We start from the raw sequence: 18,537 nt of genomic DNA on the forward strand, positions 1-18,537 counted from the left end.
CAAAGTAGGAAATACACTGGTAGCTTTGAAAACATATAATGCTTTAGAACTACTAATATGAAATATAAGTTTCCATAAACGTACTTGAGCAACATAATAAACCATTCTGTTTTAAAAATAAATACATTTAAAAATAATTCTAATTTTAAAATTAAAGTTAATTTTAAAAATCATTAATAAATATCTCAAAAGTAAATTTTTAACTTAACAATAAATGCAATTTATACTATCAACAAAACCATTAATAAACTATACGTGAATGTATGAAACGAGGTTATTTTCACCTCTTACAAGTACTTTCTCACCTTTTTCTGCCCCAGTGAAGCTGGTGAACGTATGATGAACGTAGTGTGATGTATTTTGCTGGCTGAGGAATCTTTTCGGCTCTTGCTTTAATATCACGTTGAAGTCATAGATTATTCTGCTGCATGTCAACAAATGTCCGTTGTGCGTACAGTCAGCACAGTCTAAGCAGATAAGGACAGAGCTCTTGTCTCTTTATTTGTTCATAAAAATAAGTTTATATAAGCATGAAAACAAATTGAGCCAATGGAACTATAGGCATCAAGAAAAATGGACCCAACTTGCATCAACCCATGTTCAGTTAGTTTTTCTTGTTTTCACCTTCTATCATCCTTTTGGGTTAGGCAGGTACAATCCCACTTGGCTTTCCTTCAGATCCACCCAAATTCTCCCTCATTAATGTCTAGAAACGCATCCTATTGGCCACCTGAGAGCATTTCAATGCCGAACTTTCAGTTTCAACGTCAAACATTCAACATCAAACTTTCTATTTCAAGTCTCACTGCCAGTTTTCGTATTTAATTCAGTCACTTTGATAATTTCAGTGTAAAAGGCTCTTAAGGCTGAATGCTGAGGTCTGGAACTCTTCATCCTCCTCACACCCCCAAAGCCACATGTTTCACCTCCTTTGATATTTGTGAGGGTTTTACCTGTGTGGGATAACTTTGCTGATTTCTGCAAGGAATTGTGCACAATCCAACTGCTCCCAGACCACTGGGTAATTATAATGCTGTGTGATTTAGCAGCAGTGTTTTGAGTTGGTCAGGGTGATTTAGTTGACAATTATCATGTATTACCATATTTATCCCCCGAGGTCCATCTCGCTGTCTTCCTTAACGCCATCCCATTCCCCTGACATTCTCCCCTCACACCGGCCCCTTCCGTTCTCCTCACAGCTCATCCCGCTCCACTCAACCGCTGGAAGCGCTGCCATTTCGGCACCACACTGTGCACAGACCAGGACTGACGGACAGTTCACCTGACTCCATCGCTGCTTTTATGTGATATTCGTGCTCGGACGCGACCCCGCGGCGTTTTCCCGTGGCCTCAGGACCCCTCGGGACACTTCAGGGGCCGCGCGCTGGCCGTGAGGAGAAAAGGGACCAAAATCCCCTCAGGGGCCAAAATCCCCTCAGGTGTCGCGCGCTGCCCGTGAGGGGAAAAGGGACCAAAATCCCCTCAGGGGCCGCGCGCTGCCCGTGAGGGGAAAAGGGACCAAAATCCCCTCAGGGGTCGCGCGCTGCCCGTGAGGGGAAAAGGGACCAAAATCCCCTCAGGGGCCGCGCGCTGCCCGTGAGGGGGAAAAGGCGCCAAAATCCCCTCAGGGGTCGCGCGCTGCCCGTGAGGGGAAAAAGGCGCCAAAATCCCCTCAGGGGTCGCGCGCTGCCCGTGAGGGGAAAAGGGACCAAAATCCCCTCAGGGGTCGCGCACTGCCCGTGAGGGGAAAAGTCGCTAAAGCGCAGCGGGCACTGGGCGTCCGCAGGCCCTCCCGGCGTGCCCGTTCTCCGCCGCAGATTCGCCACCGGCAGCCACCACTCGGGGCACCGTGACCGGGGTACCCGGCGGGGGGGAATGGGACGAGCGTGGTGCTGGGCACTGCAGATCTGGGGCGCCTCGGGAGCCCCGGTGACACTCCACGCCCCGCGAAGCAGCGCCTCCGTGCAGCTAATGGCGGGCGGGGCCGGCCCTCGGGCGGCGTTCGGGTTGCATCCCGCAGATTCGCCACGGCCCCTGGAGTCGCCGCCGTTCCGCAGGGTGCGGGGAGGGCCCCGGACCCGCAGTGGGACGCGGGGCAGCCGAACAGACCCCCACAGTGGGTAGGGAGTCAGCGGCGGGGCGCGGCCGGCGTGTCGAAAGTGCGGAGCGGAGCGCGCAGGCGCCGTCGTCGCCGCCCCGGCCCGTGGGAACAAAGGGAGCGCGGCCGCACGGAGCGGGTGAGTCCGGGGGGCCCGGCGGGGCTGGCCGCGGGGCTCGGGACAGCCCCGGCCTCTTTCCGGCAGCGCTGCGGGGCTCGGGAGGGCCCTTGAGCCCGGGGAGGGAGCGGTGGGGCCGAGGGACCAACCCGGTGACCGCCTTGGGCCCGCTCAGGCTTCGCTCGATCTCCCCGAGCCAACCCCGTGTGCGAGCCCGGAGCACGTCGTTAGTAGTGATTCTGAAGGAGGTTGCAGCCGCCGTGGTGTTATTTGAAGAGAAAGCCTGAAAAAAGACTTTGTTACAGCGCCGTTTGATGCACTCCCGGGTTCGGTGCTGAAAGGTTAAGCATTGCCTGTCAGACCGCAGCTGCCGGGCTCTGTCGTTGTTGTATGTACCCCGTGAAGGAAATACATCATTTGCTCACATGTGTATTAATACCAGATTTCTGAAACAGAGTGTAAAATAATGGGGTGTGTTCATTTTTTTCCTTAAGGGACAAAGTATATTTATTTACACCCTTTAATATGAAAGTGGCTGGCACCTGGGTGCACAGCTATTTAAGGCCAGATTCCTTGGAAAGTCCATTAATTTTTCAAAGAGATAACACCTTGGTTTCTGAAAATTCATTTGTAAAGCTGATAAACTTTGATAATCACTGGTGTCGATAACAATCGAAGCTTCAAAGATCCGGTGGGGGGGAAAGGCACAACACTTACTAGCGTGATCTTCTTTTTGTCTTGCAGAAGTACAAATATAATGTCAGGTGGCTGAAAATTTGACTATCAAAATGTCAAGTAAGTTTTTTGGTTTTTGGTTTTTTTAAGATTTTTCTTCCTTTAACTTGATGTTTTAAAGATCTGGTTCCATAGAACCTGTTTGTGAGATGATGCCATTATTCCTGGCATTAAAAGAAATTAGCAAGTGTAGTGACTAAACTCTTGGCCTTACATCCTGCTGTGGCTGATTCCTGGCATATTGTTTTCATAGGAAATCCAGATATCACAGCTTCTAAATCCCGTTGGACTGCATTTTTGCTTACCCTCCCTGTAATTGGTGTGCATATAAATGAATTTCATATTCTTCAGTCTTGTGCTTGAATAAAAGGCTGGGACTAGAGCAATGGGGAGGTTTCAATTTTTCTTTCTTTTCTTTTTCTTGTGTTGCTTTTTGCTGTTCAGTGGCAAAAGGCAAAGTCTTTCAGAGCAAAATTTGCTTGGTTTTGTTAATTCCTTTAGAAATGTTGGTCACAGCAGATGCCTTAACAATTCATTCAGATTTTCAAGAAAAAAAAATGTGCTTACATTTTTATCTTAACAGAAAGGCCATCTTATGCCCCACCTCCTACCCCAGCTCCTGCAACCGTAAGTATAGTGATTTTTCTCATTAACACAGAGCCTTTAGTAACTTCCCAGAACAATAATTACTGAGTTGCATCGCTTTCCTGTATGGGAAACACTACTGTGATACCAGTTGTTTAAATTAATATCATTCTATTTTGAGAGGTTTGAGAAAGAGAAACTGAATAAATTTGTTTCGCCTTTAAGGCTGGATATCGCAGACGCTGAATTTCCTGTGAGCAGTCACTTGTCTCAAATGACTCACAGTGAGTTGCAGCAGTACTGGAATAGTTAAGAATCAAGTGATTTTTTGATTTAAAACATCTTACTCCGCCTGTGCCCAAATCACGGGCAGACAGTGCATTTTTCCACCTTTCAGTTGTACTGAGCTGCTTTTCCAGTGGAATGTAGGATTATGGAGCATCCTGTTATATTGTGTCAGAATAATGAAATGCTCCTGATGCCAGTCTTGCATTCCTTGAAATCACTGGTATTTTGGAGTCTAGGGCATGGGAAATATTTCACTTTCTAGTAAAATGATGTGGCCTGACACTGAGGAAGACACGAACAGGAGCTTTGAATCCCGTCCAGTGACGTTCCTGGACGTACAAAGGTGCTGCAGTACCAGTGTGCTGTGGGCAGGAACTGTTTGAAAGTAAATGCACATCTTTGGTCACATTTGTGAACAGTTCGGGTTTTAGGACAAATCCTTCGTACAGAAGATTGAGCAAAGATGCTATAGTGGGGTTTTTTGTTTTGTTTTGTTTTTTTTTACCAAAGTGAATTGGAAAACTCTTACCCAGTAGTGTTTCCTTGATCTCTGCGGAATGGGAGTTAGAAGGAATGTGATCCTTCAAATTTATTGTGCCATACTTTACCGGGAGAGGCGTGAAAATTATATAATGCTTAAATAAATACAAGTTAATGCTTTTATAAGTTTACATGAATAAAAAATGATTTGCATAGTTTGCTCAGAGTTTTCATTTTGCACACAGCAAAATAGATCTGTGGCAGTGTTAGAAGGAACATGATGGATCCACTCTGACCACTGGATTCCTGCATCGAGTGCTGTGCAGAGTCATGTGATTCTTTTGGGATGTAGCATGGATCCAGATGTTTAATGGTTCACACTGATGTGGTACAGTCCTTCAGGAGGATACATGAAGCACATGTCAGAACTGCAACCAGTGAAGGGCATTGCCTGTCTTAAAAGCATCTTCTCTTTTATTTTGTATTACATTTTATACAGTCCTTCACGTGATGGTCTGTGCTGTGTTAATGCAAATCACAAAGTAGCCAAATAACCTTGCTTGTTCTTCCACAGCCAGTTCCAGGTGCTGCAGTCAACAAAATCCCAGTAATTCTCAAAACTGCAAAAGTGCAGTACTGTACCTGAAATAAAAATTCTCCATGTGATGCAAGGTAGTTGCTGGTAACATTTAAATCCTGTCTTGCAGAAATAAAGAATTAAGCAGACGGAGATTACAATTGTCACCTGGTTTTATTGAAGAGGTGTAGTTCAACATATTCAAAATCTGTTGTTATGGTAATACAAAAAACTGTAGCAAAAAATGCTTTATGAAGTAGTGAATGTGTATGTTATGAGCCCAGGCATGCAGATGAGCACATCAGCTGCTGTGACTGAGTTCAAAAGCTTGGCAATAAAATCTCTATTGAAGACTGACTGTTAAAGCATAATTTTCCTCTGCACTTGTGTGTTTAGAAATAAACTCCTGCAGTGTGTCTGCATTGACCTGAAACCTTAATAGTTACTGCAGTCAGCTCCTAGGACACTTCTGTTCATTGTTTGTATGTGTCATATTTTGGTTATTAGAGTCCTGAACCTATTTCTCAAATTTTTATAACTTAAATCTGGAACAGGTCCCATCAGTGCAAGACTTCTTGGGATGTTTATTAGGGCTGCTGGAGAGTGGGACACTGTGGGTATGACATTTAAATGTGCAGAAACGCTCCAGCTCTCTGAAACCTAATGGAATCATAAAACCTCCACAGTCAGGACTTGATCTCAATTACCATTAAATAGTTGATATATTTTTTCCAAAAAAAATCTGACTGGGAAAGGGTGGATAATGGGAAAGAAATATTTGAGGAGGGGAATACTGGCAACCTGGTGAAACTTGGGTGTCCATTGCTAAGTGAAAAGGGAATGTAAAGAACAAGAATTTTTTTTTCTGTGTGACTGAGGTGAGAACAAATCAATCCACTTTCCTGAATGAATGAAGATGTATTGATTAACTTGTGAGTTGTTTGGATTTGATGATGTGTTCAGACTAGTTTAAAGTTTTTAACTTACAGATCTTATTGCAGATGCAGAGTTCCTCATCTCTGTCAGTCTACAGCCTGCCTTATAGCAGAGAGATGTCTCTGGGAATTGACTTCAGCCACTGGCAGTGGAGCACAAATGATGCTTTGAGAGATTTCCTCCCCTGCCCCATTTGTTGGAAAGGCAGAATTCTGGGGAGAAAAGCAGGCAGGGATTTTCATTGGTGTAATAAATGTGGGTACTTGGGATTTCTGCTCCATCACTGGGTGCTATGTTGCCCTGTAACTCTCACCCTTGGGAGACAAAAGTCTTCTGAATTCCGTGGTGGCTTATGTTGAAAAACTTTATTAGCCATGAGCTGAATTTACAGAATACTGGTTTAAATGAGTTACACAGTTAATAGAAATAAAATCACCAATTTCAAACAGAAATTTGTAGTGACACATTCGCCTAAAAGTCCTGTTTCCTTACCAGGTTTATACTGAAGTAAGTTTTAAGTGTTGGGAAGACACCAACTGCTACACCTCATTGCTTGTTTGAATTCTGGTTGCTTTTGCATGCCATATTGCAGTTCATTTTCATTTCTGTGTTTTCCTCGTTTGAGCTCATTTCTCATTCGTGTTTTTGTCTCATTTGTTTCCATCAGCAAATGCCCAGCACCCCAGGGTTTGTGGGATACAATCCATACAGCCATCTGGCCTACAACAACTACAGGCTGGGAGGGAACCCGGGCACCAACAGCCGGGTCACGGTAGGAGAATCAACTATTACATCCTCCGGCAAACACCAGGAACTGACCAGAAATGGCTTTAGGGTTAGGTTCTTCAGAGTCTTGGCTGCTGCCACTTCTTTATTAAAAAAAAAAAAACACCACACTTCTGATTCTTATTCCTCACCTTCCCCTCTTTCCCCTTCACTCTGAAACCTTTTGCAGGAAAATGGGTGTTTACTCAGCTGAGAAAACTGGTAATGGTATATGATGCAGACATCAAAAAAGACAGACTTTGTGGTCTTCACTGACCACTGCGTGCATAGGAAAAGGTTCTGTAGCTGGGTATGAATTTTTGGAGGGAGGGAACTGCTCTTTTTGCTGAGGTTCATTGGTACAAAAATAAGGAAGAACATTTTGCAAACTGGAGATCATTGATAGTCGTTGCATCACCCTGTTGAGCCATGTGAGCGGTACAGGCCTTTGTTTTTCTTTCTAGTCTTAGTCTGATAATAACTACACAGTCCCAAGTTCAGTAATTATTTTTTCAACAAAAGTGTGATGTTGATAATAAAACAGAATCCTTTCAGCTCGTATATGTGTCAGTGTGTGGGAAATGGATGTTACATTAATTTTTCATGGAGTAAACAAAGTGAGGTGGAGACAAGTGATGAGGGAGGTGACAGCTTCTCTCAAACAGGAATCAAGTCCTAGCACTGTATGCAGTTAGGAAACAAAAACAGACAGTGGAAATGTAACACTTTTATAGCACAACAGAAACAGAGTAAATCCCTGATATTTTCTGAAATATCTCACAACTTTATAAAGTGTTTTCCATGTAGTACTTTGTACCTCAAAACTTCTGATCAGTTTGGAAGGTGATACAAAGATTTCTCAAGGACCAAATACATGGTGCTTTTAAAGAAGCATACTCTTTTTATGCCTCTCATATAAACCTTCTTTCAGACTTCAAATATGAAGTTCATCCAATTTGTTAAAGCATTTACAGAAAGGACCTTCCCCTCCAAGCTGGAATTGACTGTCCGAATGGATACTTTCCTTATACAAGACTAAGTCAGGTTTTGTCTGAGAACTTCCATTGTTTCTGTATGTCACAAGCATACACAGCCTGCTCTGCCATGCATATCCCAGTATATGGATGGTGTCTTTAAACACCTCTTAATTTAAAAGCATTAAACAGTTTCCGTTAATGTTTTTCCAACCCATCTGTATGTGTATCTATGTATACATTTTGGTGATGCATATACCTCATGCACATTATTTATACACAGTTCTGTATGCGTTGTTCATAGAGCTCCATATATTCAGGGGGAAAAAAAAATTTAAAAAAAAAAAAAAAACCTATCAGGAGGAAAAATGAGTATTGAACATGTGCCTTCTCGGCTACACCCAAGTATTGATCTACAGGCCACAGCCCTGAAAGACTTTGAACCTGCTTTGTATTTTCATGTAAATACTCTCACTTAATAGAACTCCTGGCATGTGGAAATGCTGGAAGAGTGGAGGGTTTCAGACCCTGCAGTTGATATCACAGGGGCTGTGATGTCATTGTACTGTTTTAGGAGCAAGCCCTGTCAGGTGTTCTGTGGGTTGAGGGGTTGCAAGGGGTCCCAGCAGCTTTCCAGCAGCAGCATTAAAGCTCAATGGCCTTTTATACAGTGCCAGCACTGTGTCTGGTAGCATAAAGCTCTGAAGACAGAGCGCAGGAGCAGAGTTCCAGGCTAATTGGGACAATTCATTACAGCTTGGCTACAAGTAGAGCACATATTTACCTTTTAGCTGTATAGGGTTGTTTTCTTTTCATAAAGAGTCTGTTAATTGGCTCCAAATTACCACTGACAAATTTTGCAGAAAAATAATTGCTAAAATTATTTGATAATGTTTCTAACTTAATGTTTTTAAACTTTGCTCATATCTTTTTTCACCTGTACAGTAGCCACATTAAAATTGTCAAAACAGATAAAATAAATTAGTCATCAGAAGTGAGAAAAAACAACATGCTGAGGTTATTGCTTCCATGTCAGTTCCTAAGCTGTGTAGTTCAGTTTTAAGAACATGGAGCCCTTTTGAGGATTTATCTAGTTACTGCTCTGTAAACTTACAGAGAAAAGGACAAACTTAGATTGAAAATTATTCATGTGAGGACCAGCTCTAGCTTAGTACTTGTTCACTTACAGACTGGGTAATTTTTTTGGTGATGTTGCTTGCTTCTCTTGGTGGGGGTGTGTGAATGCACAAGAATGAGTTTTGTTTTCCAAAACTAGTGCGGGTAGAAACTGTTCAGCGATCCCATTAACGAATGGATTTATCCGGTTCTTTTATAGGCTTCCTCTGGTATTACCATTCCAAAGCCCCCCAAACCCCCAGACAAGCCCCTGATGCCCTACATGAGGTACAGCCGGAAGGTGGGTATTACAGTGTCCATCAGTAATAAAGTCAGTGTTCGTTTGTGCTAACAATTAATCGCTATGATCTTAGTTTCAGCTTCTAAACGTTGACTCCTAACAGCCTGCGCTCTCTTAAGGGGATGTAAAGTACAGAGTCTGCCCTGCAGAACAAAGGCAGCAGTAGTCTGGTCACACAGTTGCCAATTTCTGGGGGGAGAATTGCTAAAATGCTAATTCCTACCACTGTCTGCTGACAAGGATCCACCCCGCCACATTCAGAAGTTCCTGTGACTTACTGACAGAACTTTTTTATATAAAGGAAGTATTCCTTGCGTTTTCTGGGCTTGGTGCAGTGCTGTAGCTGGACTGAAGAGTAGCAATGAGTGGACTTTGCATGTTCTCCTTCACCACCCTAGCCCGTGGCAACGTTTGCTTCGCTATTCTGTGAACTGTTTGACAGAAAGTAGGAGAGAGACTCTTGTGGAGTCTGGAATCTGATGGGGCATGGGGAGGGCATGGCAGCCTGGCTGAAGCGGGTGAGCCAGAAGGAATTTCTTCCACTTCTGGTAAAGTATCTTTACCAGCATGTCTGTCTTAGGCCAAAAAACATCAACACACACACAAAAAAAAAAGTCAAGTGGCGCAGCAAGAAATTACACTGGCAGCTCTCCTTTTTTTTTCCCTATAAAGTTAGAAACCTTTTTGGTGGAGTCAGAACTTGTTGGAACAGATTGATCAGCAAGACTGAAATATTGTGAAATGTTACATTCTGATCTGAAAATCTCAGTCTCTTTGTCATAATCTACTGCTGGATGTGTTTACTCAGTAGCATTTTTTCCCCGAGATGCAGCGATGTTCATTTAAGAAGAGAATTGAGAGGGTTAAAGGCAATATTCCCATGAGACCAAAGCCACTCAGCAATTGCCTGGTTCAGTAGCTGGCTTCCTACTGACTTCCTGCCCCAGAAAATAATCCAGATAGTTTAGCCAGACTCATTCCTAACTTTATCCTGTTTTTCATGGTGATTCCAGAAAGAACACTGAGATGACAATATAAAATGTTTAATTTGGAAGTATTTAGATATCATTAGTAAAGCTCCAGCTGTTTCTGTTAAGGTCTGGGACCAAGTGAAGGCGTCCAATCCTGATTTGAAGTTATGGGAAATTGGCAAGATTATTGGAGGAATGTGGCGAGATCTCACTGATGAAGAGAAGCAAGAGTATTTGAATGAATATGAAGCTGAAAAGGTAAATGGAAGAAATCTGGGATGTTTATTACAGCTGATTCTTCTAGGAACTGGTCTGAGAAGAAAAATTCATCTTCCCCATTCAGGGGTGTTTGAGGCATTCACGAGAGCCCTGTATGTAACTTAAATGGAAGTTTGTCCTGACACGTCTCTTAGATTTTTTAAATAACTGTGCATCAACTGTGACTGGTCAGTTTTTAGACCTAATTCAAAATCAAGTATTTATAATTGAGTGTCGATTTTAACTGTTTAATGAATGGATTTGATTGTACAACATCAGTATTGAAAAGATTGTCTCAACACCAAAACCCTCTTTCAAAACTGGTGCTCTGCAACTACTGCTGTTGTCATGAACGTGTTCCTAAGAGACTTCCAGTCACGTGGGGTTTGGTTTTCCTGGTGGAACTCCACGCTGTGGCATTAGTGTTTTGTTTCTTAATAGAAAATGCTACCACTTGTAGAGTTTTCTTGTGCTTTTGTTTTGATTTTATTGATCTAAATGGCAAGAGATGACAGCTGCCTCGTGTCTAGGTTGGTAAGTGTTGAGCACCTGTACGAGACTCTTCTTGTGATTCCCAGGTACAAAGGGAGAACTGTCCAGCTGATGTGTTGTGCTTACACCTGGCAGGCACCTGAGGCTCTGGCTACCTGGTCAAATCTCAGCTGGTTTTATTCCAAGGCAGTAGAGAAGTACTGCAAAGCTCGGTGCTCTTAGCTGAGAAAAAAGAACCCAGGAATTCTATTTTTACCTTGGTAATGATGTTTAGATTGTAAGCTCCTTGGGGCAGGGGCCAGCTGGTTTCTGTGCAGCACCAAGGCAGAAGGATTCTGGTCCTGATCATAAAGAGTTTTAGGTACCTTTAACAATATCATAGATTATATCCATTTTTTCATTGAAAATATCTCAAATCGCTGTACAGAATCTTTAAAGTGAGATTAAAGAAAGCAGTTCAAAGGGAAAAGGTATTTCAAAGAATGTGAAAAAAGTGCTGCTGTCTTGCTGCCAGGAGGAGACATGAGTCTGGCTGCAGCTGTCTGAGCCGTCCCGGAGCAGGGATGGGTCAAAGAATGGACAAGTTCTAAGTGATTTTGAAAAGTGATTCGTGACATACTGGCATAAGGAGAGAGAAAAAGTCAGAATCACAGATGTAGTTAGAACTCCAGAGAATCACTGAGACTATTTCACGTTTGCTAATTTCATCTCACCAGAACTTGATCATAAATGTTCTGAGGTGTTTGAATTTGGAATCTCAGAAAACAAAGCTGTCCAAAGACTTCCAGGTAGTAAAACTGAAAAGGACCTAAAAACCAGCTGTGTTTTTAAAAAAACAAACAGCTGTAGAAGAAATTCGGATTTGTAAAAAAGACTGAGAGAATCCAGTCATTTGTATCTCAGCCAGATTCAGCTTTTTCTGTGTAACCGCACTTTGAGTTACACAGAGCGCAGCTGTGCCAAGGTGGGAATCATCCAGTGGTGCAATCAAACCGTGTTGGTCACCTTTCAGATCGAGTACAACGAGTCCATGAAGGCCTACCACAACTCCCCTGCCTACCTGGCCTACATCAACGCCAAGAGCCGCGCCGAGGCGGCGCTGGAAGAGGAGAGCCGGCAGCGGCAGTCGCGCATGGAGAAGGGGGAGCCCTACATGAGCATCCAGCCTGCCGAGGATCCCGATGGTAAGGGGCTTGTGTGCACTGCCCGTGGGACACTCATGGCAGGACAGGCCCTGGAGATACAGAAAACCACCCTGAGTGCACCTGCTGCAGCACTTCACGTGGATTCGTTTCTGCTTTGGTGCTTTAGTGCCGATTTTCGTGACCACGTTTTATTCCATACAGCCGGTTTTGTTCCCAAAAGTAAGGTGGCACCCGTGGCAAAAGTTATTCCAACCCTTCTTAATTAAGTGTGAAGTAATGCTTAATAGTTCAGACCAAATCAGTCTGCTCACAGCACCGTAATGGCTTTAGCTTTAGAAAAGGCTTAGATGCCTGATTTAATCCGGCTTGGATGGAATGTTTTGCTTTGTTACCAGAAGCACATAAATCTGACAGGCAGAGTTCTGGTGTGATTAAGAGCACCTGAACTTTAAATGTGTTCAACAACTGTCACTTGAGATTGTTTGGGGAGTGAGGTGCCCTTGCTGCTGACAACTTGATGAGAAAATTCTGAAAGTTTATTTGACTGCAAGGAAATGCACCCCACCCAGTGGGAAAAGTCAGCCTCACACATCTCATGGCTGCTTTTAAAGTCATCACCAAATACTTGTTGAAACCTGAGGGTGAAAAATGTACTCAGTTACACCCTTTTTTTTCCTTCCCCCTTTTAAAAGCACACCCCTGAGATGAAGCTCATGGCAAACAGCATTTTCCCCTGTGTGAAGTAATTGCAACATTTATGTAAATACATTTAATGCTGGAATAGCTGGAACCTGGGGACTTGAGATTCTGTTCTGTGCTAGCTGAGCAAGGTAGACTCAGGCAGAACCAACCCTTACCTCTTTTTTGCTTTGTTTATTCAGATACCTCGATGAGATACAATATTACACTGTGAAATAAAGAAACTTCCATTTAACTAGTTCACTTCTTTGGTAGTATCTCCTGACATGGTGTTCAGCTTCTTAAGATTTCTGTGAATAGCTGGAATAGTCATCTCCAGTAGGAATACTTAAACTTTAGTAGGAATACTAAACAAAATAGACTTTTGGACTTTCCTACATGGCATTGTTCTGGGAGATAATTCATACCTCTTGTTTAACTGGTTTCTCTTTAGAGAAATGCACTTACTAATAAATAATCGAATACTCTAAATACATGACTGAATTTTCAGTGGTGAGTAAATGTGTCTCGCTGCTTCAGGCTTTCAGTCCTCAGTGTTTTTTAAAAAATGCTTTTGATCTGTGCTACAAAGGTTATTTATGGAGGAGTCGCTGTCCTGCTGGCATTTTCTTCTGGAAACGTGGTTAATCAGGAATGGGTCTTTTATTTGGTGTATTAATAGTCTCTCATACTGTGGAAGTGTGGAAAGCAAGGAGTGAATAACTAGGTCAATCCCAGTTTCAGCTGTGGGAAATGCATGTGAAATCAGCTGTTAGAGCTGTGCCAGGTAAATGCTGCCCTGGCCACACTTTGTCTCCTTTTGTGATTCCCTCATGCTCTGTGTGTGTTACTGTGAACTTTGTGACACGACAACTACTGGCGTTAGGGCTCATATTTTGGTTTTTTGTGAGTGTCAGTGTCGGTACAGTGTCAGACTTGGCTCTCATTTTGTGGAATCAAAGCAGTTACCCTCGAACTCCTGTTCCAGATTACGACGATGGGTTCTCCATGAAGCACACGGCCACAGCTCGCTTCCAGAGGAACCACCGCCTCATCAGTGAGATCCTGAGCGAGAGTGTGGTGCCCGACGTCCGCTCCGTGGTCACCACAGCCAGAATGCAAGTCCTGAAACGCCAGGTTCAGTCTTTAATGGTTCATCAGGTAAAGAGAAAGGATGCGGATGCAGCTGAGACGCGGTGGGGTTGGGCTGCGCTCCAAGTCTTGGATCATTCCATCACCTACATGACTGTTCATGCTGGGTGTCAATGTTCTGTGTGCTCCAGGAGCTAATCCCTGCACAATGTGAGACTTCACCTCCTGTGCTGTTTTGTTCTGGAGGATCATGTTAAACTGTATTTTGTTCTTTGGGATATCCTAAGTGTTAGTTCCATATTTCTTCATTATTACACACAGCCATCTGTATGCAGTGTAAAGGTCTGCTGGTTAATAAGTACTGCTAGAGTTGTGATTTTGGATACCTGACAACTCATCTTGTTTGTAATTACTTTTTTTTTTGTAGTAAATTGTTCCTATTCTAACATTTTTCACTGAAAGTTAAACTTATATAAAATACATGGTGAAGTCACACCTGCATGTTTCACCAAGCTTTGTGCACGTGCCTGTGTTGTCCAAACACTCATGTTACCAAAAGAACCCTTTCAGCATGGTCAGTGTGTGTGTGGCGGTGAAGAAAGACCAGAATTAGGTAGAGATTTGTTGGGGTTTTTTTTAATTACAGAAGATTTGGAGGGTGGAGGGGGGTGGTTGTCCTTCTGTCCTGTGAATTGTGGTCTTTCTGTGTTAGAGATTATAATTGATGTGGAGGGAGTGTCTCTACCTATGAGCTGTGTATATACAGACCTGTGGGATATGTATACACAGACATGGGGGTGTAGAATAGGAAAGAAAACGTGCAGATTTGATGCTGGAAGTTTCACCTCAGGTACACAGTGTTTCATTTACAATATGTTTGAGCTGCTGCACAGACCCATGTACTGTTCCTGCTTTTCAGGATGAACTTCTGAGCTAGTGGGTATCAGAGGCAGGCAGAAGGATGTTTACGTATTAGACCAATATTTAAAAATAAACCTGTAGGAAATTTTGTATGTGTAGCTGTGCAGTTTTTAGGTGACTGCACAGTGATGTTCTTGCTGTTTGTTTCACTTCCAGCGTAAGCTCGAAGCTGAGCTGCTGCAAATTGAGGAGCGTCACCAGGAAAAGAAGAGGAAGTTTTTGGAAAGCACAGAATCTTTCAACAATGAGCTTAAAAGGGTACAACTCATTTTTCTCACTTACTCTGAGGAAGCTGCTGGTTCCACAGTGGTGCAAGTGCCTCAGTTCTCTGTTCAGTTCTGAGCGGTTGCCCAGCTGCTGGGGCAGTGCCCTGGTGTGGGTGGTACAAAGCACAGGATGATTTCCTGCTCCTTCTGTGACCTTTAGGGCGACATTGGGCCAGTACAGTTCAGAAGTGCCTCCAGGCTGAGCTGGGAGCACTCAGAGCAGCTGGAGGAAGGTGGCCTGAAGCCACTGTGGAGGGCACACTACTGTCCTTGGCTGCATTCAAATAAGAAGTTTTAGGTTGTTTATTTATTCCCTCTCCTCCTTGTTAATATGTCTGCATCTCCCTCCCTAGTTACTTTTAATATAAACTTTGTAAAATGAAATGGACTGTGCTGTGTGTGGGAATAATGAACTCATCATTGGGGTTTACTGATGATTTATTTCTCAGGGTAACTGAGGTAGTAAAAGAGCTAAAGAGTTTTCCTTTGTTTTGTTTTGGTTTTAATTGCTAGTTATGCAGTTTGAAGGTGGAAGTGGATATGGAAAAAATTGCAGCTGAAATTGCTCAAGCTGAGGAACAGGCTCGCAAGAGGCAGGAGGAAAGGGAAAAGGAAGCAGCTGAGCAAGCTGAGCGCAGTCAGAACAGCCTGGCAGCCGAGGAGGAGCAGGCAGCCAGCAAGGGGGAGGAGAAGAAAGAAGAGGAGAGCACTCCAATGGAGACAGGTAACTGCATCTGAACATCTGCTGCAGAATCCTCCAAGGATCAGCATTAAAGGGTCTCTGAGGAGAACAGTTCTGCATCTTGGTGAACACAGGCATTTGCTTGCTTCTCATTAAATTACTCATTTTTAAAAGAGGAGAGGGTAAGATCCCAATGAGATCCATGTCATGCTTTGTGTGTGATGTACCCAGGGGAAAAAAATACTAAACCTGAAGTTAGACTTTGGTTAACTGGGAGCAACTGGGAGTGTTTCCTTGTCCCAGTGTCAGTGTCCATCCAAGATGATGCAATAGCAATGCTTCCTGTGCAGCTCTCGGGCAAATTTTCTAGTTACTTTGTGCTCTGGACCATGGCAGTAAGAAATGCTGCTGGTTTCAGAGTCCTAGTGACTGGTTCATCAGTGAGTTACTGATGCAACAGCAGGAGCTTAAGGAAAGAGGCACCAAGGAGTTTGAATTCCAGTGCTCCTGCTTTAACAAGGAGTGTGGCTTTCTTATAGCTGGAATTCTGAGGTTAGGCAGCTGTGGCGGACATCAGGATGCTGTGACAGGACATGTGTCCTCAGCACAGAGAGACCCCTGAGCTATGCCTGTCCCTGCATGTTGTAAGTGACAGAAATGACTGCTATGGAATACTCAGATTTATTATAGCTTCTGTTTCTTCCTAAATCCTAATTGCACAATCTAAATAAATATTGGCACGTAAATGACACCGAGAAATATATTTTTCCAGAAGAGCCTCACCCAGAAGAGAGCACAGAGAACCAGCAGAATGGTGAAGAAGGAACCTCCACCCCAGAGGACAAGGAGAGTGGGCAGGAAGGGGTGGACAGCACAGCTGAGGAGGGAACCAGCGACAGCAACACCGGCTCGGAGAGCAACAGCGCGACCGTGGAGGAGCCGCCCGCAGACCCCATCGCCGAGGAGGGCGAGAAGAAAGAATAATCACTGACTGAGTTCCTGTGTCTCTGTAATGAAGTACTGTTTGATTTCAGAACGTGCTCTGCGGCTGTTGTACCTTCCCTGCCTCTGTCACTTGTCTCCAAAGGATGCCAGGGTGTGATGACATGTCAGGTTATCGGCGTAGCAATGTGAAGGGGGCTGCAGAGGCACAGGGTGTCCTGCAGCAGGCAGAAAAGGAGTCTCCTGTGTCTATACACAGCTATTACAGTGTGGAGAGGTGTTTGTATCACTTGTAATTCTTCCCTCGAAGGACACCACTGGTTTTGGTTTCTTTATGAGAAATCAGGTCTCCTCCCTTTCTTCTGATGCCATGGGCACAGTGGCACTTTTCCCCAGAGGCTCTTCCTGCCCCTTTGTGGTGCAGGTGCAGGTGTTCTCACCTGAACTGCACAAAAGATCTCCTGGCAGTGGCACTGGGTTTCTGGAGAGGCTGGAATGTGGCAGAAGCATTCAGACCTGTTTTTACAATGGAGCAAAGACCTGATGCGTGCCCAGCGTGCCTCCTGGAGCCTCTCCTTACCTAACAGCCCCAAAAGTCGCCTGTGTCCCACAGCTGCTGTGCTGCATGTCAACGAGGGCAATTTCTGCTGCAGCTGTGCCAGTCTGTGCTTTTAAAGAAAGCTCCCAGTCTTCAGGAGTAGCTCCAGAGTGAGTCTGGGGTTTAGGGGTTTTTGGTGTAACTTGTTTTTCTAGAGTAGCTGCTCTGCAGTGGTGGAAACTTGCTCATGGTTTGTGTGTGGCATGTCAGGAGATCCAGTTCCAAAGGGCTTAGTGTAGTCTTGCAGGAAATGACACATCATGAGGGACGTTTTTTTCTGTGCTGCAGGATTCTTTTCAACAAGCCTTTGCTTTTCTTTCCCCATTAACTCCTTTATTTGCTACCAAGAGACCCTGGTGTGTCCTCAGCCAGAGACCTGGCACAGAACAGAGCAGGAGAGCGTTTAGACACGCACATGTTCTCTGAACAGACAGTCACTGATATGGCACAAATGGTAAAAAATAGTAGTTTTGCTTGTCATGAGCTTTCAGAACCTCTGGAGACTCTACAGATATACTGAAAAGGCCATAATATGCCCTATATAAGCAAAAACCCACAAATAAATGCAACAGCCATGGGCCACTTCTTGACTTTACAACTGAGGGAACACATAATGTTTCAATGAGCCGATGTGTATTTGCAGAGCAATGGGTCTATCAGATGGTGTTTTTTAAATGCTTTTTTTTTAATGGTCTAAAAGTAATAAAATCCAACAATTTTGGTTGTTTTTTTTTTAAACTCACAGTGGTCTGTTCTTGTTTTTTAAGGCAGTGCCAGTGTTTGATTCAGAGCTTTCATCAGTTGTTCTCCATCTCAAGGCAGAGGAAAACAACCACACAGGATTTTATTCCTTACACAGCTGCTGGCTGGACTGGAGCCCCCCTCCCTCCCATGGGGCCCAGGTGGGGTTCCACACCTGAGTTCCAAACCCTTGTTGTGCAACAGCTTTTATCTGCAGCAGCCCTGGGTTCTGTAGGCCGGGGGTGCTTTTCATCTGCTCCAAATTCTCAAGGTGTATGTAAATAACTTATTATTGGCAAAGACGGGTGTGTGCAGCTCAGGGTGTGTACGTGAAGGAGTGGGTGTCTTCTTCACGAGTGAAATAACTTGTCCAAGCACATGAGAACGTGAAGGAATGCCCACGGGCAGCATTGGAGCACTGACCAGCCCCATGGTGCCTGCAAGGGACAGAATCATCAGGGACCCAGCACAGGAGAGGGACAGACCTCAGGGAAAACCTGCCTCCTGCAGCAGCCCTTCCTCAGAGCAACCTGCAGCTCCTGGTGAGCCCCATGTCCTACAGATCCTCAGTGAGGTGTTCTTGATGGACCCTGTGGCCACCTGCAGGTCTGCAGCAGGGCCAGGAACCCTTCCTCCCATGAGGAAGAGCCCTCATGCTTGCTGCAGATCCCGCTGGAGCTGCTGTTTCCTGGGTTTCTGTCTGGCAGGAGGTGGGTGCAGGCTGGAGATCTGGGGTGCAGCCATCCCCCATGGGGTGCTGAGAGCTGCTGAGTCCCTC

General features: G+C 44.3%; 1 protein-coding gene across 5 annotated transcripts; it reads left to right on the forward strand.

Moving 5' to 3' along the window:
- The first annotated feature begins 2,184 nt into the window (after positions 1–2,184).
- On the forward strand, positions 2,185–17,760 carry SMARCE1 (SWI/SNF related, matrix associated, actin dependent regulator of chromatin, subfamily e, member 1). 5 transcript variants are annotated; one of them, XM_040087440.2, is made up of 11 exons: positions 2,185–2,237; positions 2,961–3,011; positions 3,535–3,578; positions 6,485–6,589; positions 8,893–8,973; positions 10,071–10,202; positions 11,707–11,878; positions 13,506–13,678; positions 14,687–14,788; positions 15,310–15,520; positions 16,251–17,760. In XM_040087440.2, the coding sequence occupies exons 2-11, from the start codon at positions 3,005–3,007 to the stop codon at positions 16,460–16,462; spliced, it is 1,239 nt and encodes a 412-aa protein (XP_039943374.1). In that variant the 5' UTR covers positions 2,185–2,237; positions 2,961–3,004; the 3' UTR covers positions 16,463–17,760. The 5 variants fall into 5 exon arrangements, with proteins under 5 accessions (XP_039943374.1, XP_058279665.1, XP_039943377.1 ...); XM_040087441.2 differs by lacking the exon at positions 2,185–2,237 and adding an exon at positions 2,363–2,604; XM_058423682.1 differs by lacking the exon at positions 10,071–10,202.
- Positions 17,761–18,537: the final 777 nt, after the last annotated feature.

Source organism: Hirundo rustica, chromosome 27, assembly GCF_015227805.2.
Source record: "Hirundo rustica isolate bHirRus1 chromosome 27, bHirRus1.pri.v3, whole genome shotgun sequence".
Lineage (NCBI taxonomy): Eukaryota > Metazoa > Chordata > Aves > Passeriformes > Hirundinidae > Hirundo > Hirundo rustica.